Source organism: Neoarius graeffei, chromosome 23 (assembly GCF_027579695.1).
Source record: "Neoarius graeffei isolate fNeoGra1 chromosome 23, fNeoGra1.pri, whole genome shotgun sequence".
Lineage (NCBI taxonomy): Eukaryota > Metazoa > Chordata > Actinopteri > Siluriformes > Ariidae > Neoarius > Neoarius graeffei.
The window spans coordinates 17,930,073-17,951,728 of NC_083591.1; the positions used below are offsets into that span (position 1 = coordinate 17,930,073).

The 21,656-nt window shown below is 41.8% G+C and overlaps 1 protein-coding gene across 1 annotated transcript; it reads left to right on the top strand.

The window, feature by feature from the left end:
* Positions 1-91: 91 nt before the first annotated feature.
* LOC132871595 (calcium homeostasis modulator protein 5-like) lies at positions 92-20,086 on the top strand. The gene is made up of 3 exons (XM_060905876.1): positions 92-733; positions 14,585-14,855; positions 17,138-20,086. The coding sequence occupies exons 1-3, from the start codon at positions 432-434 to the stop codon at positions 17,513-17,515; spliced, it is 951 nt and encodes a 316-aa protein (XP_060761859.1). The 5' UTR covers positions 92-431; the 3' UTR covers positions 17,516-20,086.
* Positions 20,087-21,656: the final 1,570 nt, after the last annotated feature.

Sequence of the window (21,656 nt, forward strand, 5' to 3'; positions counted from 1 at the left end):
ACCCCCCGTACACAAACTTTTTTTTTTTTCTTTTGTTGCACTATTGAGGAAATTAGAAGCAACCAAAGTCAAGAGTGGTTAATGAATCCATGCACTTCTGTGTGTTATTGGTTATATGGTTATTGTAATTATATCCATGGCGAGCGGGGCAATGTTGTAAGTTGTCTGACAGGAAGTGCAAGAACGGATGAGCGGGTATGCTGGAGGAGGAATAGAAAGCAGGGAGGAGTTAGAGAGAGAGAAACGGGCATAGATTTTCAGGGAGGAGATTTTAGGGAAGACAAGAAGCACAATAAGAGCAGCGCGCGCGCATCCATAATCAGGAAGTGTCGGGGTTTCTTTGTGCCAGATTTCCAGATACAGAATTGCAATATCGCATTCTGTTTCAGAAGTTTGCTTTCCTCTTTCAGGAGGAGAATAAAACTACCTGAATGATTCCAGCGACTCTGAAACCCACGATGGATTCGCTGAGTGCTGTCTTGCGCTTCTTCACCAATCAGAAGACCAAAATCGGATATGCAGTCATGGCAATCGCTACCATCGGCGGTGAGAGGATCTTCTCGCTCTCATCCTTCCAGTGTCCGTGCAACGTAAAACAGAACATGGTCTACGGGCTCTCGTTCCTACTCGGACCGGCGCTCGTGCTCTTCACCGTCGGTGTTTTCCTGAGCACGCGCCTGTGGCGCCTCTACACGGGCTGCTGTCTCAATCCCAGAAAACTCTGTCCTCATAGGTAAGGAGATCCTTACAGGCACAAAATAAATAATAATGTCATGTTTCATGGTAAATAGTTATTATAATAATAATAATACATTTTATTTCATAGGCGCCTTTCTGCAGAGGCGCCAACTTTCCCGCTTTAGGGAACATTTAGAAAATCCTCCCGCTGACAACATAAAAATCTCCCGCCCGCCCTTACTACACATGATTAGTTAAAAAATATATATATAACTTGATCATGGCCATAGCCAGCTCTAAGGCCCCCGCGGTCCGGACCTCTGTCATTTTTAAGAGCTGAAAATACATTTGTACGCTAAATATTCAACTGGATAAAAAAAAAGAATAACATTAAAACGTCTCTGTAAAAAGTGCATTGTTAATTATGTCAAACGTTGATTCTGTCTTCCGTGTCTCTTTCGTGTGCACGGCTCTGAGACCAAGAACACAAAAGCGAATGAGCACATGACTCAGGGGAGGAACGCAGTGCAGGAGACGTGGGGTGTTTCATGGTCACCATCAGCGCACTTTCATTTCATCTCATTATCTCTAGCCGCTTTATCCTTCTACAGGGTTGCAGGCAAGCTGGAGCCTATCCCAGCTGACTACGGGCGAAAGGCGGGGTACACCCTGGACAAGTCGCCTGGACAGGGCTGACACAGACAACCATTCACACTCACACCTACGGTCAATTTAGAGTCACCAGTTAACCTAACCTGCATGTCTTTGGACTGTAGAGGAAACCAGAGCACCCGGAGGAAACCCACGCGGACAACATGCAAACCCCGCACAGAAAGGCCCTCGCCGGCCATGGGGCTTGAACCCAGACCTTCTTGCTGTGAGGCGACAGCGCTAACCACAACACCACCGTGCCGCCCCTGCACTTTCATCAAGCTGTTAAATTTACATTTTCGAAGCAGCGCAGTTTTGTCCTCATTGCTTGGGCCAGATCAAACCATTAAACAAGTTTAAATTATTCTTACTCATGCCACATACATGATTTTTTTTTTCAAAACTGATGATATTCAGTTCAAACACCATTAAAATTAATTTCAGGAATAGATCTCTTGTGTGGCGTGTAATTCACCTCTCTCATTTAAATATGTCAAAAAATTTTCGGCGCACGCTTTGCCCATCATGGACCTCGGTGATTTTAAAATGCTGCCTCCACTCCTGAACTTGATCTGTTTATGTTGACGAAAATTAATAGTTGACTTTCCACTTTTTATGTGTCTGACATTGTATGGGTGGACTCAAGTGTGTACCCCGCAGTATATGCCGATTCCCTGGTTGGTACACCGATCGGCGTAACGGGGGGATTGGAGTGAATGCCGGAGGCATGCGCACGCAGATCAAGCGCGCATATGAATCGCGCGGAATTTGGTACGCCGCGGGATCACACTGAGCCACCCAATGTCTTAGCAGTTACCGATAAAGTGTACAGATGGTGCTATTAATGATACACGCAAGAGAACGAGAAAACCCGTGACACTCAACCATTTTGTTTGTTTTTTTTGCGTCTGCATTTCGTCTGCATTTCTCACCTGCTCGTCTTTAACTTTATGTTCTCTTGAACGAGATAATGAAATGAAGTTCTGTTGGTGGAAATGGCGAAAGCCAAATTACGAAGAAAAAATATCAGAAAATCACCAAGATAAAGTTCAGATCACCCGTCGCGATGGTCGCCAGGGACGAATGGCGGATTATTTTGGACAGCAGCAAGACGACCCTATATCTGACAAGGTTAGATCACCAGATCAGATGTTAGATTCTAACCAACTTGTCTGACTTTTACTAACTTAGAAATAGATTATTATTAGAAGAACATTATCATCAGAGGGTCTACCATTGGCAATTTATAATAGTCATTATTGACATTAACATTGACTTTAGGCATATTAAAGTTCGGTCTATAGACCCCTTCGCATGTTTGTAAACAAACCGACCGTTGCCAGGATGCGCGCGCAGCCTGGACCCAGAAACAATGGCGCTGCCCATAGACCGGCATTATGAGCTGTCAGATTATGCCAAACAATTGTCGTTACAAGATCGAGAATGCTACATAAATAAGTTAACTCTAACAAGTGGACATCGCCTACCGGATCCGCATTTAATTAAAAAGAGTGGACGGACGATGTTATTAAGTTCCCTGGTATACAATGGCCAGATATGTACTCGTACCTTATTGACAAGACTTCAGTGTACATCCACGAAAAACTTCGTGCCTACAAGTCTTTAGACGCATATGATTATGTTATGTGCGGGCATGTACAACTTGATTAACAATGGGACATTCATATTCATTTTGTTTTAATCGAATTATGCCAGTGATGTGATGGCAATGTGGCTTTAGCTACAACAGCAAATACCAACACTAAACAGCAATTTGCAGGAGGTAATGGCATGAAAGGAATGATAGTGTAAAGAGTGCAGCTAAGAGAAATCAGAGCTGCGTAAAAAGCGAGAGGCAGAGAGCAGAAATGAAACTGAACGGGGCGGGAGCTAGGTTAGAGCAGTCAACGTAAGTTGGCATTTAGAGTGAGGGCACATAATTTTACCTTTCCATCCTTGCTTTAAAATTGTGATTTTCGGCATACACAAATAATGATGGCACAAAATCTGGACTGCTTGAGTCAAGCGAGACCTCTCCTCCAAACAAAATTGCATGCAAAGCTAAGTTAACATGCTAACAATATTCATTACATTGTGTAACTATGACCCAGCTAATCAGACAAACGTTACCAAAGTATTTTGCTACATCAATAAACGAAGACTAGAAAGAATAAAAAAGAAAGATTTAATAAATATCTTACCTGTGATGAAGTGGGCGCTGCAAACCCGCACATTTTTGATGGTGCTTTCATCCCAGTCTACACGTTTGATGGCTTGTAGCCATAGACGTCGGCGATTTTTTTTGAATGGGTGAGATCCTGCTGGAATTCTGAACATTTTAACCCCATCACTGCTACGATTTTGACACCCGATAACACAACAACTAGGCATTTCTGAGTCTTTTTTGGGTCCAGGCTGCGCACACAATTTCCGCTTATGTATGAATGACGTTTACTGCAAAGGGGTCTATAGTCATTGGATTTATCTAGATCTGTAATTATTAATAAGATTTAATTGACACGAAATGTAGTGAATCATTCATATATATATATACACACACACACACACACACACTCGCCTTCACACCTACGGTGCTCAAACTTGTCTCCCTCCAAGATACTCGCAGAGAGGGAGAATCTCCCTCTTTGCAGTTTCCCAAGTTGGAGCCTCTGTTTCTGTCACTCAAGGTCACCTTACAAAGAGCGCAAAGTAGACAAAAATAATAAGAACATAGAATATACAACATTAAAAACAAATTAAAATAAAACAATGCAATTGAGTCAGTCAAATAGAAAAGACAATCTTATACAGGTGGGTTTTGAGTGTGAACTTGAATTGTGAGAGTGAGTTTATGTTCCTTAGGCCGGGTGGTAAAGAATTCCAGAGCTGGGGAGCAGAGCGGCTGAAAGCTCTACTCCCCATGGTGATGAGACGGGTGGAGGGGACAGTCAAGTGAATAGAAGAGGATGATCTGAGGGAGTGGCAAGATGGAGAAGATTGGAAAGATATAATGGAGCAAGTTTGTGAATGGCCTTGAATGTGAGCAGAAGGATTTTGTAATTGATGCGGAATTTGACCGGGAGCCAGCGAAGGTGTTGGAGGACAGGAGTGGTGTGATGAATGGAGGGGGTTCTGGTGATGATACAGGCAGCTGAATTCTGGACCAATTGAAGCTTGTGAAGAGATTTGTGGGTGAGACCAAAAAGGAGGGAGTTGCAGTAGTCCAGGCGGGAGGTGACGAGGCTGTGAACAAGGATGGCAGTGGTATGGGAAGTAAGGGAGGGGTGGAGGCGGTTGATGTTACACAGATGGAAATAGGCAGACCGGGTAATGTTATTGATGTGAGATTGAAATGAAAGAGTACTGTCGAGGATGACACCCAGACTCTTTACCTGTGGGGAGGGGAAAATGGAACAATTGTCAATATCAAGAGAAAAATTGTCGGTTTTGGATAGTGTAGATTTTGTGCCAATGAGAAGAACCTCAGTTTTGTCACTCTTTAGTTTAAGTAAATTTGAAGTGAACCAGGATTTTATTTCTGCCAAGCAGTTAGTAACGGAGGAGGGTGGGAGGTTGGAGGTGGGTTTACTAGCAAGGTAGAGCTGGGTGTCATCCGCATAACAGTGGAAGTTGATGTGATATTTACGAAAGATATTACTAAGGGGAAGAAGATAAATGATGAAGAGGAGGGGCCCCAGGACAGAGCCCTGGGGCACACCTGAAGTGACAGAGGAAGGCTGGGATGTGAAAGTTTTAAGCTGAATTAATTGAGTGCGGCAGGAAAGGTATGATTTGAACCAGTTTAGAGGAGTCTCGGTGATACCAATGGAGGATGATCTATTGAGGAGGGTGGTGTGACAAATGGTGTTGAATGCTGCACTCAGGTCAAGAAGGATGAGGATGGAGAGTAAACCAGAATCAGCTGCCATGAGGTCATTGATGATTTTGATAAGAGCAGTTTCTGTGCTATGGAAAGGGCGGAACCCAGATTGGAACTGTTCATACAAGTTGTGTGATAAATGAGTGTGGAGTTGAGTCGCTACTGTTTTCTCAAGAATTTTGGAAATGAAGGGTAGATTGCAGTGGCGGCTGGTAGTCTTTCAAACAGGGGAGGCTGGTTGGTTACGATATTTCCAGATTTTAAAAGAAAAAACATCAATTTTGCCCATACTCTTGCCTCTGATCTGGCTGATTGTTGGCAGGGTCACAAACTGTGAAATAACAGGTTCTTTTGGCCCATTAGCCTACTGTCCAATATACATGATGGTGGTGTTGGGGGGGTATATTTTAACATTTTATATTTTAAAATTGTGGCATGTTGTTTAAAAATTGATCATTATTGAAAGCAGCTTTTTGTCAGGAAGCTCAGCAGTAGAGCTGGGTGCCACACATTTCATTCAATGACACTTTCCCTATATTTTACTTATTTTGACTGAGAAATGTTTTATTGACAATTTTGATAACCCTTCACTTTTAATCCAGGTCTGTAGTGTGAAATGTTCTTGGCTGTGTTTTTGTTTAAAAATGTTTTCCAAATTGTAGCTGTGTTTAATTTATATCCAGAAAAATATATATTCCAATATAATATACTCAGAGCATAAACATTTTAAATAGATTCTATATTTTTGGTCCATCCATGACATTTTACTAAAGTAGCCTATTTACTGTTGTTGATGTGGGTCACTTGCTGTTAGCCAATTCACTTTCTCGTACCAGGAGAGCTGAAAGGAACGAGTATTATTCCCTACCTTTTTCACTAAGTCAGTTTGAGGCGTTGGTCTCTTTAATTTTAATTTTTTCCTCGAAAAGAAGACTGGCAAATGGCTTCGCCAAAATTAAATCAGTAATGCTTGGCATCCATGCGCAGCTTTCTTGCTAGCTGACTAGCCCCCTCAAGTTCAAGTTCAGTCACTCAAATAAATGAAATTTCTGGAACTAAGATAGCAAACTTGACAACACTATATTTACACTTTATTTACAATGAAAATATATACAAACTAAAAAAGCTGGTAGAAACCGTATGTAATGAATGAAATCGAAATGTAAGCTGAGCTCTTACAATACACCACAGCACTTGCGAATCCGCATGGGACTGAACTGAGATTCACCGCTGCCTGTCTATAGTTGAAACGAGCTGTCAATCAAAGAAAATATCCAGCCGCTTTCACCAATCACCAGTCTCCTCGCGGAACCTGCCATGTCCCTCCCATGTGAGGCTCGGAGTCCGTAGGCGGGCGTTTTCGCAGTATTTGTCCAATAACCATCTTGCATTTTGAGATTGAAAAGCGCAGAGCTCCCAAATGCCATTGAAGTCCACTGAGGCTGGGAGTCCGTAGGCGGGCATTTTCGCAGTATTTGTCCAATAATCATCTTGCATTTTGAGATTGAAAAGCGCATAGCTCCCAAATGCCATTGAAGTCCGCTGAGGCTGCGCTGCATCGCGCTGTCACGAGGGGGAGAAACTCACGCGCACATTAAAGTTATAAGGGCATTTTTAGAGGAGGCTGAGCCTCCCTCGTTGTCTTAGAGCAATCGCCCGTGGTAGATTGGAAATTGGATGCAAGTTATTGAAATTGGTGGGATCAGCGCTGGTTTTTTTCAAGATCGGGGTTATTGCAGCAGTTTTGAATGATGCAGGAACAGTTCCAGTGGAGAGAGGAGTGGATGATGGCAGAGATGAGAGGGACCAAAGAAGGGAGACAGGCTTTAACCAGAGCTGTGGGGAAAGGGTCCAGCTGACAGGTGGATGGCTTGGACTTGTGGATGAAATCTGAAATTTCTAAGGTGGTGGGAAGCTGGAAGGAGGAAAAAGAGTGAGTAGGAGGAGAAAGTTCAGAAATGATACTGGGGGTGGGTTGTGAACTGAGATGCTGATGGACCTTCTGGATTTTTTTCATCAAAAAATGACGAGGGAGTTACAGAAAGTAGTCGAGCACAAGTGAGATGGTAGAGAGTCCGGGGCTCTTATATAGTGAAAACAGTGACCTTCATTAGAACAGATTATACCAGTGTAATAGTTGGAGTTGGTTTGAGTAATACAGTCCTTGTAGTGTAACATATGATTTTTGTAAATGTCTTTTGTGAACAACTAGTCCGGTTTTCCGGTAGAGCCACTCAAGTTGCCATCCCTTAGCTTTCATAAGCCAAAGTTCGGGCATAAACCAGGGGGCAGAACGGGAGAAACAGACCTGGTTTTTAATGGAGCAAGAGAGTTGAGTATACAATGAAGTCCAGTATTGTAGTATGAAACCAACTCTTCAAGGGTGGTTAAATTGTGAGTGTCCATAAGGGAGTAAGTACTGGAGAAGAGAGAATCCAAGTTGATGTCCTTAATATTGCGGACAGAAACGAGACAGGGTCGCTTACAAACTGGGTTCGTCATAGCATACATACAGGCGATACCCCACCTATAAGACAGAGAGCTTACCACACCTTTGCCCACTTGAGATCTGAAATAGACTGGCAAGTCCAACAGCTCCTTTCACAGGATGTGATTGAAGAAAGTTGCAGCCCTTGGGCTTTGCCGGTGGTGTTAGTCAAAAGGAAGGATGGCACATACCAATTTTGCATAGATTTCCAAAAACTGAATGCAGTCACAGTCAAGGACTCCTATCCATTACTACGTCTGGCAGATGCCCTGGATAGCTTGTCTGGGGCATGCTGGTTCAGCAGCATTGATTTAGTCAGTGGATATTGGCAAGTTGAGTTAGATGAGCATGACAAGGAGAAAACTGCATTTAACACAGGCAGTGCTTTGTATCAGTTCAAGGTTATGCCCATGGGGCTCACGAACACCCCCACCACGTTCCAAAGACTCATGGAGTTAGTTCTTCGGGGGTTTCACTGGAAAGTGTGTCTCATTTATTTGGATGATGTGCTGGTCTTTAGCAGAAACTTTTCTGAACATTTGAGTGGTTTGGAAGAAGTTTTCAAATGTTTCTGTTTAGCTGGGCTTAAATTAAACCCCCGCAAATGCCATCTAGCATGCAAGGAAGTTTCTTTTCTGGGACATGTAGTGTCCAGCGAGGGTCTTCAACCAGATGCCAAAAACCTTGAAAAGGTTCGTAGCTGGCCTACCCCACGGACCACCACAGAGGTGCGAGCATTTGTGGAGCTATGTTTATACTACCGGAGATTTGTTAAAACTTCTCAGTCCTAGCTGCCCCACTTCATGCTCTGACTCAAAAGGGTGCGGTGTTTCATTGGTCCACTCAGTGTGATGCCTTTCAATCCCTCAAACATGCCTTGACCAGCCCTCCTATCGTGGCTCATCCTATATTCACCCAGCCTTTCTTGCTGTATACTAACGCGTCACAGGATTGTATAGGTGCTGTATTGGATCAAAGCCAGGATAGGAAAGAACGTGTGATCGCATATGCAAGTCACACATTGTCATCAGCAGAAAGGAAGTGGTCTACTTATGACCGAGAATTATGGGCCATAGTCTGGTCTGTGTGTCACTTCAAACATTTTCTGTCAGGCACATTGTTCACAGTCATCACAGATCATAAACCCCTTTTGAATTTGAGGAAAGCCACTGTAGATAATGACCCCACTGGTCGTCATGCATGCTGGCTGCTCGAGTTGGATGTTTACAACTTTTCTGTCATACACCGGGAGGGAAAGTAGCATGCCAATGCTGATTCTTTATCTAGAAGGCCTAGCTCACCAGAAATGGTTACTAAGGCTGTTCAGTGTGTCATTGGGAGTGGTGCGTCTCTGACCCCGATCCCGTCTACAAATGAACAGCAGAGTGACCTATTCCCTAGTTTACCTGACACCCAGGCTATACTGGCCATTGATACAGCAGAGCTGCAGGCCCAACAACAGGCAGATGTCTGTCTTCGCATGACTCTGTCTTGGTTACAGAAGGATAGACATAGGCCACCACTGGGTCAGCTAAAACAATCACCACCAGTCCTGCGGAAGTTGTGGCATGAATTTCCCAAATTAGTGGTACATAATGGCATTCTGTGTCATGGGGTGAGACCATCTCCCCATTCGCCCACTTCATATCAGGTTGTACTTCCAGAGGCCCTCATTCCCATAGCTTTGAAATGGTTGCATGGTGACAAGTTTTGTGGACACTTAGAGGCTGAACATACCCTGTTGAGAGCGAGACAGATCTGTTATTGGCCGTACATGTCGAGAGATATTCACAAATTCTGCACTGAATGTTTACCATGTCAGTCCTGCAGCTCTCCCACACCACATGAAAGGGTTCCATTGCAGTCCATTCATGCTGAAAGGCCGTTCCAAAAAATTGCGGCAGACATAAGAGCTGCCTGTGACTACACAGGGAAATAGGTACATTTTAGCTGTTGTAGACTTTTTCACCCGCTTTGCTAATTTATATCGTATGAAGGATCAGCGAGCACCTACAGTTGCTCAATGTCTATTTGAGCACTATATTCGTCAACATGGGGTTCCAGAATCAATACATACTGATCAAGGCAGACAGTTTGAGTCTGCCGTAGTCAAACACCTGTGTGCATCCTTGGGTATTGAAAAGACCAGGACTTCACCGTATCATGCACAGTCGAATGGAATGGTTGAGAGACTGAATAGGACATTGAAGGACCAGCTCATTAAATATATTTACCAAAGCGGGGGAGAATGGGATAGGTACTTGTCGCAAGTAGAACTAGCATACAACTCGAGTGTGCACTCTAGCACTGGCTACTCTCTATTTTTCCTTGCTCACGGAAGAGAACCCCACCTACCTGTTCATGTGTCCTTGAACTGGGACCCTGCACTGTCAGCAACAGCTCCCAGTGCACCTGGACCTTATGCACGAGACCTTTGCATGCGTCTTTCACTTCTTTAGTGATGCCACAGATAGATCTGTTGCTGCTAAATTAAGGATTAAGACAGAAAGGGCAGTATGATAAAAGGGTGTCATTTCATCCATACCAAGTGGGGGACTTGGTTCTATTAGATGAGCCTGCTCAAAACCACAACAAACAAGCCCCTAGATGGAAGGGCCCATATAAGATCTTGAAGCGTTTTGACAAAGAAGACAGTCTTGGGGTGACCTAAGAAATAACAGGCCCCAGGACCCCTCAGTCACGTAGGTGGGTGGTGCACCACAACCGTATCAAGTCCTTCAGTGGTCTCCTTAAAGACCCAGTGACAAGGCCTACTAACCCGCAACCATCTGAGCCACATGTTGACAGTTCTGGGGCTGATCTGTCCTCCTCTGCCTTAAATGCATTGTCTTTGCCATTTCAGCCACCTATTCCACCATATGTGCCTGATCAGGCTGATGCTCAGGCTGATTTAACAGAGGGTGAGATGCTACCAAGCTCTCCTGTCTCTACACAGTCCACCCCTTTCTCTACCCCCCCATCCAGCCCCTCAAAATCTCCACCTAAGGATGTTTCGCAGAGGGTTGAGTCTTTTGTTGTTGATGCCCCACTTAAAACAACCCGTAGTGGGCGGGTAGTTAAGCTACCTGATAGGTTTGGAAGTTTTGTTTCATAGGGGGAAAACTCACATGGCTCATAGATGCAGGTGTAGGTGCAATTAGTAATTAAGTGATCAATCTCATTAAATCAGTCTCATTAAATAATACCTTTAATTTTGATGCTTAATAATAAATTATCAAACAGCTAAATTATGGTATATTCCAAATTATTATGATCACTTACCATATTACACAACCTTGGAATCCTTTGAGATTGAGTAACTTCAAAAATATCAGAACAGCAAATAAACACACACAGTTTCAATAATTAATTGAATTTATTATAACAAAGATAAAATGATTAATGGGAGTTGAAATCTTCAAATAGTCAGCAGCAAACAGTGAGATGTGTGTGTCCATAGGAGAGTGTGTGTGATAAAAAATTAAATATTAGCAATTGAAATACATTCAAATGGTCATCCGTGATATATGTGGATTTGAATGTGGGCACGGGGGAATGCGCTATGAAGGTTGAATTGAATCATCTCATCTCATCATCTCTAGCCGCTTTATCCTGTTCTACAGGGTCGCAGGCAAGCTGGAGCCTATCCCAGCTGACTACGGGCGAAAGGCGGGGTACACCCTGGACAAGTCGCCAGGTCATCACAGGGCTGACACATAGACACATACAACCATTCACACTCACGGTCAATTTAGAGTCACCAGTTAACCTAACCTGCATGTCCTTGGACTGTGGGGGAAACCGGAGCACCCGGAGGGAACCCATGCGGACATGGGGAGAACATGCAAACTCCGCACAGAAAGGCCCTCACCGGCCACGGGGCTCGAACCCGGACCTTCTTGTTGTGAGGCGACAGCACTAACCACTACACCACCGTGCCGCCCTGAATTGAATCAGGGCTTGGAATATTATCTAAAGTTGAGACAAAGGACCTCGTGATAAAGAATGGAGGGGGGAAGGGTCACCACATGTTCCTTTATAGAACAGAGTTAGCTTCGGTTTTCTAGCTAAGGTGTGTTGTGAGGCCTATGGCCTAACCAAAAGGCTAGCGTGGGATGCTAACTGAGGTGTGTTTTGTGTGTGTGTGTGTGTGTGTGTGTGTGACCACGTGGTGAGGCCTTACAGTCCCTGGAGACAATACGGTTAGCTCTGGATGCTAATGAGACAGAAGAATTAGCCGTAACAGCTAACCCACTAGCTTTATAACATTACCAAATTCACTGAAATCTTGATGAGGTCAAAATATGTGTAAATAATGAAATTAAAGTGTTAGAAAGGAAAAGGGGGCATGCAAAACCTATCTATTAAACAATTGAGAGATCAAAAATAGAACAATGATAAACACAAAATCAGTGTGCACACTTAAACAATTCCTGAGTTTAAATTCACACTACGTAAATAAACTAATTCCTAAGACTAGTCTTTTTGCCCAAAATGCCAAATCTGCTCCAGTACCTTGTCTCTGTGTAGGAACACAGAGAAGATACAAGGATGCTGAATTTTACAGGAGCTCGTGAAGACTTCTGTAGAAGGCAGAGAATTCTTGATCCGACGCTTGTAGTTTGTGGGGAGAAAATCTCTGATTAAAATAATGTGCACAGCGCTTTATTAGAAGGAGCCGGTCGCTTCTAACATTAATTAACTGCTTGGGCTGCAGTCCGTACGTATGTATAATGAATAACTGAAAACCGATTGTAACTCAAGCAGAGTTTAAAATTGCGCGATTCTAGAATCTACCGTGGCCAAAGGTGAAAGAAAAACGTGAAACTCTGATTCTTGAGGAAAAGAAAAGATGTCTTTATCTGGTTTGCTCGGCGGAGCGGATCTCTTTGTACGTGCAGACAGGAACAGTCCGGACGAGAGAGAGTGCCTCTTTTTATGTCTGTTCCCGTGTGGTTACAGAAGCCCAAAGAGGAAGTATGGCAGATTTCCGGGTCTCTTATGGAGTTGTGGAGGAAGTGACGTAGATGATCCCGCCCAGGCGTGACGTAGGTCAACGCGGAAGTTGGCTGATGGGAAATGTAGTTTCTTAAAGGGGCTGTGTGTTGTACTTAGATGGACTGTGTTACCTACACAGGTCTTGCAGGCATTATTTGATTTACTTTATTACATATGTTTTTTTTTTCCTGTTCACACTTATGTTTCGCAAGGTCCTGGATCATACCTGTCCATGTACTTACCTGGTGTGGGAGATAGACACTACGATTATTTTGTTCAGTATCTATTGTAAGGTTGATATGTTTTAATGGTTTAGTTTGAAACGTGGACATTTCTTCTGGTAGCAGGGGAAGACTATAACAGAATATATTACACTCTTTTATTTTGTTTGTATTTTGGTTTATGAAGCAGTCTCACATAACATTTTGTTAAGGGTCATGAGTAGATTGGTTCCGGGGGTAAAGTGACCAAAGGGGGGGAGGAAAAAAAGGAGGGACACATGAGTTGAAAAAAAAAAGACGGGAGAAGAGTCAAGTTGTATCTATGTGTTCGGTCTGCAATAAACGGCATTTCTATAAACCACCTGTAGCCCGTGTGTTCCACGCCCGGTGAGAAGGATGAGAGTTTCCACAAACGTGTGCCAACTTAGAGTTTTTTTTTCTCTCTCCGTGCTTCCATGGAAGGCGGTCGCATTTTCTGCTCTCCCTCTCCCTCCTTTTTTTCCCTGCTTGTGCTTCTGTGTCTTGTTTCGTCTGCTGTACTTTTTGAAGCGACTCTTCCTGCATTACTTTCTAAACTAAAAAAAAGCATGGAATTGATAAACTGGTCTCCTAACGAAATTGACACAGTTTTCTCGATGAGAAGTTTGGGTTCGGGGGAACCCATCTGTCCTGCCGGAATGTTTGCGGCTGGTTACACGATGGACGCGTGGGAGCGGTGGCGGGTCATGTGCCTGGCGATTCTTTCTGTGGAGGACATTGAAGATATCTACCTATTCGGAACCATGATTACAGGACTTTTGCTGATTGGATTAGGCATTGCCCTGGTATATCGAGAGAATCAGACAATGGTGACAGCTGTTCAAAGCCCCACAAAGCTGCCCGATATGATTGGAGTGGTGGGCAAAGCTGTTGGCACTCAGACTGTGGACATTCAGAACTTTAACCACAATATGGTTGTTATCTCGGAGCAGCTTTCAGCTTTGCAAGGAATACGTTTTTCGGAGATCAATTTGAATAGAATGGATGGAATGGACAGATATGGACGAGCGGTGTGGACGTGCAAAGACTGCGTCTGGAAAGACCAAACATATCTTATCGACATTCGGCGCCCTGAAACAGCACCGGCCTTGGTTCAGGCCGTTGCTGAGGCAACATTTCCCCCTGAAGGTCACTGCCGGGAGACACTCTCGCATTCCTTCTCTAACTCTCTGCAGTCGCCATTTTTTACCCCCAGTGTGACAAGCGGCTGCGTGACCAGCACTTTCATGACTGCAGGAGCGGACAGCTGCTTGCTTGCACTGGATTACCTCCTCCCCTCCCCCCCTTACCCCTGATTCCCCCCCTCAAGTCCCGTGTTTAAAGTGTACTTGTGTTGTTGTGTGCTTATGTGCAAAGGTTTTTTAAATGCTCCCACACTGTACTCCTGACAGGAGCATAGTGGGGGGGGGGGGTTCTTTTTTCCCTTATCTCTCCTCATGTTGTGTTTCTTTTTTATCTTTATCCCTGTCTTCCTGTCCTGTCTACCCCTATGTCAATTGTATGTTGTATATGTACAGACAGGTTGACGGCTAATTTCGCTGGTACATGTGACTAGTGACAATAAAGGGCATCATCATCATCAACTTAGAGGGTTACAGGTGTATACTGTTCTCATATTGTGTGTTGTAGGAAGAACTGCGTGGGCTGCTTATCTGTCCTTTTAAAAGTGATTGTTGGCGCATTCGTGGCACCAATCATGTGGCTCAGCATCGCTTTGCTGAATGGCAGGTTCTATGAGTGCGCAGTGAGCGGTCTGGAAGAACAGGTACTCGTGGACTGGTTTTGTAAAAACAGGACCAGCACATGCAAGGACGAGCTGGCCAAAGTCCCGTGTAAAACATCCAACCTGTCACCAGTGGACAACAAGGAGCTTCTGCTAATGCTACACGCCCAGTCTCAGGTACTATTATTATTATTATTATTATTACTACTAAACCAGTTCTGGTTTGGTGCTCCAATGATACTGTGCCTAACAATTAGCTCCCCCCCTCCATTGAATGCACTGCCATTCCTGTCCCACTGACATTACAAACTTGCAATGTAAAGGTAAAAGACATTTTACACCCACATAAAGTGTCTTTTACAACAGCCCATGTGCATGTTTCAGCTGTTGTATATGAACTTAAAAGCATGAATAAAACCTACAGCAGCATTCTAACTGCATTTTACTTTGAAGTATAATCAGTAAATACTTCAAGAATCTTATTTTCACGTTAATGTTTAATATCACATGTTTGAAACATCTTTTTCCATGAGTCATCCATAATAGGTTATGAAAAAAATGTACATTTTAATCCCAGAATATTCACTCAGTACTGTTACCTGAACACATTCACCACAGGGAAATATTTAGAATATTCCACAACAGGGCTGAACGATATGGACAAAATTTCATATCTCGATATTCATGCCAGATATGATATATGACATGACTACGGGTTTGGTGAAAACCAAGCATTTTTCAGAAAAATAAAAACATCATAATACAAAAAAATGTGGAAAATGAAGTTTTATTTTTAAGAACTCACTGCCAGTCATCAACATTAACAAATTACAAATAAATAAATTACAAATCAAACATTTTACTGCAGCTCTGCTTTAACAATAGGTCCGTGGTTGTGGCGAAATGATCGATTTCACGGAGCTCGGATTCAACATTCATTTTACACTCATAGTTTCGGAATGGCCACTTGATTAAAATGTGTTCGGGATGGTATTTTATAACGCTTGTCCAGCGTCCAAACCATTTTTTTAAAGCCCTCTTTCGAGACTCTGTACACAGGTACCATGTCTTTTGCAATGTGGTATGTTATAGCGTCTGTAATTTCTTTACGTCTGGTGGACGTCGACTCATACGGTGTAACACTATTGAACGCATCAGCAATCAAACTTTGCTTTGGCTTATTTTGGGATGACTGAGAAGTCCCCGGTGTTTCTCTCATTGTCATACACTCTTCGTGCAACATGCGATGGTGTTGTTTCAGGTGGCACGACCTGTACAACACCTCACTCTGGTTAACATCGTCCTTTTTGAATCCAAAATACCTCCAAATAATGGAGGATGATTTATGTTTTGGCACCAAGTCAGATTCTGCACCGCTACTGGCCGCATTATCTTCCGCACTCATTTTCTTTCTTTCTTTTTAATTTCCCTGCTGTGTCTGTAGTGTGCGCGCGCGTGTCGGTCTCCGTCTCCCTCACTCCCGCCCTCATATGTTTGTCATTGGTTGGCTTCAGCTGTCGATCCACTGCAAGCATGAAATAAGGTTTGTGGTTGGCTGGCCTTAGCGGTGCATTCAAGGGCAATCGTAAAAATGATGTTTGTTGTGACTGCCAGAGCTGTACATGCAGGGTGAGCGCGGGGAGGGGAAGTCTATATCGTTGCTTTTTCGATATTAATATCTTGAATGTTCATATCTAGATATAGATACGATAACGATATATCGTTCAGCCCTATTCCACAAGTCCACAAGCTCAACAGGAAATTGCATCATCTGAATTTCCTAAAGATCACAGAAAGAAGAAAATTACATTGTGGCATTATTTTTTCTTTATTTTCAATGATGTGGCAGATATTGACTGCTATATTCCCTTTAAGAAGAAATCATTTGAGCATCCCTGATATCCTTAGGCTATTAGCATTGATGTTAGTTAATGACTTTTTTTTTCCTTTTCCTAATTCAGAGCAAAATGACACCACAAAAATGGAAATCACCCAAAAATCATAGTTTCTCATTTCTTTTAATGAGTATCAGTTTTATCCTGTGTTCCAGTACTACTTTTAACACTTCTTCTGGTCCACTTCCTCCATGTCCACTTCCACTTCAACTGACTTGCCTTGACCAACTTCAGCAAACTGATGTTCATAAAAGCTAATAGGTTGATTCAACACCACTGCACACTTCCCAAGAGCACGTTTACCCATGTTTTTCATGTTTCAAAAATTTCACATGTTTACACTACACTGGATTTTCTGCAAATAAAGCTGTGATGCTTCCCTTTCCTAACAGATTAGCACACCAGCTAGTCTCCATGCTAAGTAGTTAGGCATTTTTAGCAAGCTAATATTGATTTACTTTCGGTGAGAGTCAACACTTTTTTGTACTTTTGCGCAACTGTGCAATTAATTCCATATTATTAATGAATAAGTAATAAATCATTCATAAATCTTATTTTCCTTAGATCCTTGGCTGGATCCTGATCATGAGCTCTGCTTTGGCTGCTCTGATTGGCACTTGTTACAAAAACTGCCGCTCTCAAGTGAGCTACCTGCAGCTCACTTTCTGGAAAGTGTACAAGGAGAAAGAGAGTGAGAAGTTTGAATCATTCGCAGAAGAGTATGCTACCCGGCTGGCCGAGCGAAACCTCAAGAGCTTCTTTGAGAACAAAGACCCTGAAGCATTTCCTTTTCCAAACTACAAAGCCTGGGAGCAGATTTCAGCCTTATACACATATAATCGCGGTGAACAGTATTACAGCACACTGCAGAGATATGTGGAAGCTCCTAATCGTGACTACACTCCAGAGAAAATACCACTGGAAATGGAGCACAGCCTCTGATAGACATGGACCTCAAGGTCTTTCAGTAAACAGTATTCTACTTACATTTGACCTGTGGCTTTGGTTTACTGACTAGCTAGCATTGTACCAAAGCTAGCTAGGGAAAAAAAATCTAAATTCGATGTCATGGTGATATTTTAAAGTCACAGTTGCCAAAGTGTTGGTGAAACAACTTTTTTTTCTCTTTCAGGATTGGTGACAGCCATGTTAACAGGGCAATAATGAACCACTTTTAAGATCATACTTAAATGCCCTAATACTTAAACTGCCTGGGCTAACCATGAACTTAAAACACCACTAACAGCTGAAGCTGATTGAACAACTAAATACAAGCATAATGTTTAAGACTCAGGTTTCATCTCGAATCATATTCATATCTACTTACTGTGCTTATGAGAATGTTGGCCATTTCAGTGTTCCACCCTAAGAGAATCCATTCTACATTGGAGTATGTAATAAGCATAAAGTTACTTTTCAGTAAACTGACAAAAACCTTTGGCCAAAACCATATTTTTTTCTGCCAAAATATACTTTGACATCAGTACTCTAAGCAAACAAATATATTTTTACAATTTTATTTTGGTTTTATTTAAGCTATCCTTCACTGTGTAAGAAAGAAAATTACTGTTTATAGCTGTTACAGTCATGTGAAAATATAAGAACATCCCACTGAAATTGTAGACTTTTCTCAACGTATTTAAAAAAGTAAACATTTCACTCTCTCTGATACAAAGCCTACAGATAAACGTGATATACGTGAACAAAACAACAAGGAAAAATTAGTGCTTTCAATCAATTATACAACAAAAATATCATTTCGATGTAATATTTGTCTTTGGAGAAAGTAAGTACACACTTTGCTTCAGAAGCTAGTATTGCCCCCTTTAACGGAAATAACTTCTTGTAGGCATTTTGCATGACTGTCCACCAGTCTCTGATACCAGTTTGCTGAAATTTGACAATTCTTCCATGCAAAATTCCACCACCTGGATCTGTCAGTGGATCTGGCAGAGTGACAGTATTTTTCAAAGTCTGTTGTTAATCATCTTGGTCTTTGCATGGGAAAAAAAGTTAACAGTGGTGCGTACACTTTTCTGATTTATTTATGCACTTGCTGCTTCATATAGTCCACACAGACCACACTCTTGGTATGGGGCAGTACATCTTAGCTGGGGTCTCCAGAAAATAATATTAAAATATATTTTTGGATGTTCATTCCATTGTTTCTTGTTATTCTTAAAGCTATATGGCCTTTTCAATTTCATAAAATCAGTGAAATTTAGTTCCCTTGAAATTTGGTCATTGTGAGACATGTTTATTTCTGCAATATCTCAAAAAAGAAAAAAGAAAAAAAAAACAGACCACGTGGCCCTAAATTCATTAATTGTGCTATTAAAAAAGAAAAACCTATTAAAATTAGAAGTCTGATTGGAATTCAGTAGCTTTCGGTCCACTAAACAAAAATAATTGGGTGTTATGACCTGAACTTGAAAAATCTGAACCTTTAAATGATAGTATTCCATTGCTATTTCAGGGTTTTTTTTTTCCCAGTATTTTTGGGGCATAGCAGTAGGATCTTCATTAAAAAAAATCTTCTGATATAGCCCACATCTGCTTAAAGATAAATACAAATATTTGGAGCATTAAACAAATCCTGATAGTGGTGTTGCATTACATCACACACCAAGTTCTTGGATTTAACCGTAAAATCAGTGTGTTCATTTTGCAATTTTAGTCTTTTCAGCCAACAGGGAAGGGGTTCTTAAACTGATTCCATTCAGGATTCTTTGAACCCTAGTGCTAGCTAGCAAACCAGCCCATGTTTCTACCAGTTTTGAGTGGAACCATTTTAATCAAGGATGCATCATCAACAGAAGGTGTTGCACAATGGAAAGATATAGTAGTAGCAAGATGATTACCCGTGAGCTTTTTTCTGTCATTGCAGATATTTGTTTTCATCCAAAGAACAAGCAAAATCCAACCACGAATGATAAGATGTAGAAACTCTCCAAACTAATGGCACCCACTGATGTCATCATGGTCCGTGCTGGAAAAATCAGCTATCTTTTGGCTCCAGCTGGAAATCAGCTTTTCAGGTGGCAAACCTGTTTATTTTTGGTCAAAATGCTCTGAATGGTTCAAAATTTGGTGCACAGACCAGAATGGAACCCATTCCCTGTTGGTGCAAAAGGGGTATTATTGTCATGTTCTGGATCTTTATTCTCTACCAGATGATATTTTGCTACTTTGATGCCAAACTGACACTCAAGGGAAAACTGAAAACCTGATGTTTGACCACTCAGTTGTAGGTAGTTAAATTAAGCACTGAAATCTCAAACACTTAATCACATTTCCATGCTTCCAAATTCTAACAAACTAAAAAGTGCTGCTTCATCAAAGAAGCTTTTCCACCTTTAAAGTTTTACTTCAACCCTTAATAATCCACACTGATTCAATTCCAAACTGGAGATAAATTTGTTACATGTGTTAGAGCCAGTGTGCCTTTGTATCATTGTATAATGTTGTGGGGATTCCCCCCAGTGGAAAATAAAGAAACAGCAGCTCAGGAAACCCAGACTCGTCTCTTTATAACCACAGATGAGAAGGAAATGCCAGTTACATGTTTTGATCATCTGAGGCATAATTTACAAATTCTACAGCAAGCATTTTTATTATTTTTGTGTTAGGGTAAATAGATGTTCATGTGACTTCTAAGTAACAGTGAACAATCTGACCAAAAAGTGAAAAAATTAAAAACCTCACAGTTTTGCCCCAACACAACAGATTTACGAGATCCACATTGTTACCTTCTTTAAAATTTCTGGAGAATTTATGCCTTATGAATACAAGAAGTATATTTCATTTTTCTTCCATAACTCTAATTTCATAACATGTAATAAGCATGTTTCTAAAACTTGTTGGGTTTTTTGTGTCACTGAAGAAACAGGAAATGGCACATCTGGTGTTTTATAACCTCATGTTGACAGGAAGTACCTACCCCAATTCTTGTTTCATTCAGCTGATATTTGTTAATATTTGCATATGAATTTGCTGATTCTGATTTAACAAAAAACTCTAACCCTAAAAAGTATTCATAATCATTTTTATTATATAGATACAAGTGTTTTACTGGGAAATAAGCCACTTGTATTTTTCAGATGAACTATATCTGGGATATTGAGTAACATTTTCCAATATCCTCTTGTGAGCATATTGATGAATTGTTTTCATAAATTTGCATACTTTTTGTTTGTGAATGTGTCGATATAATAAAAATCACACATTGCCTTGAAGATATGAAGTTTATGTTCTTGTGTTGAAAATCTTGTATTTGTCATCCGAAATATATCCTGGACCTGAGTGACATTTTCCAACATCCTTACTCTGATGTCACTCCCAATAATTTTAAGAGAAAAAAAGAGAGAAAGCACAGATTGCTAGGTATGCCCAATGTCACCTGATGAGTAGGAACAGTATACATTTTGTGCTGAGTGCAAGCAGGGACTCTGGCAAAACTAACTATGACAGCATAACTAAAAGGGGAGAGCCAGAAGGTAGCACAGGCATGAGGGTGCCCTGGAACATAAAGCAGCCAGTCACTATACTGGCAACAAACTTGAGTGAACAAGTGAATGGGGGACTGACAGCATCCATACATCCCAGTTTACCAAACACTCTGTCTGAGGACCCTCCAGATCTACTCTTTTACCTAAAAAAAAATGAACAAAAGGCTTGACTAAACAGATATGTTTTCAGACTAGACTTAGGGACTCAGACAGTCTGTGTTTAACACTACTTGGAAGGCTGTTCCATAACTGTGGGTCTTTGTAAGAAAAGGCTTGGCCCTCTGATGTAAACTTCACTATACGAGGTACCAGCAGATAGCCTGCACCCTTTGATTTAAGTAGACATGGTGGGTCATAAAGGACCAGAAGTTTGCTCAGGTACTGTGATGCGAGACCATTCAGTGCTTTGAAGGTCAATAGTAGTATTTTATAAACAATATGAAATTTGACTGGGAGCCAATGCAGTGTGGATAAGACAGGGGTGATGTGGTCATATTTTCTAGTTCTAGTAAGAATTCTTGCTGCTTCATTTTGAACTAACTGGAGTTTGTTTATGCATTTATTGGAACATCCAG

Excerpts from the sequence above, each read along its gene's own strand:
- LOC132871595 (XM_060905876.1), top strand. The coding sequence starts at position 432 with ATGATTCCAGCGACTCTGAAACCCACGATGGATTCGCTGAGTGCTGTC. Across the intron at positions 734-14,584 it reads AGAAAACTCTGTCCTCATAG|GAAGAACTGCGTGGGCTGCT; the intron begins GTAAGGAGATCC and ends TGTGTGTTGTAG. Across the intron at positions 14,856-17,137 it reads TGCTACACGCCCAGTCTCAG|ATCCTTGGCTGGATCCTGAT; the intron begins GTACTATTATTA and ends TATTTTCCTTAG.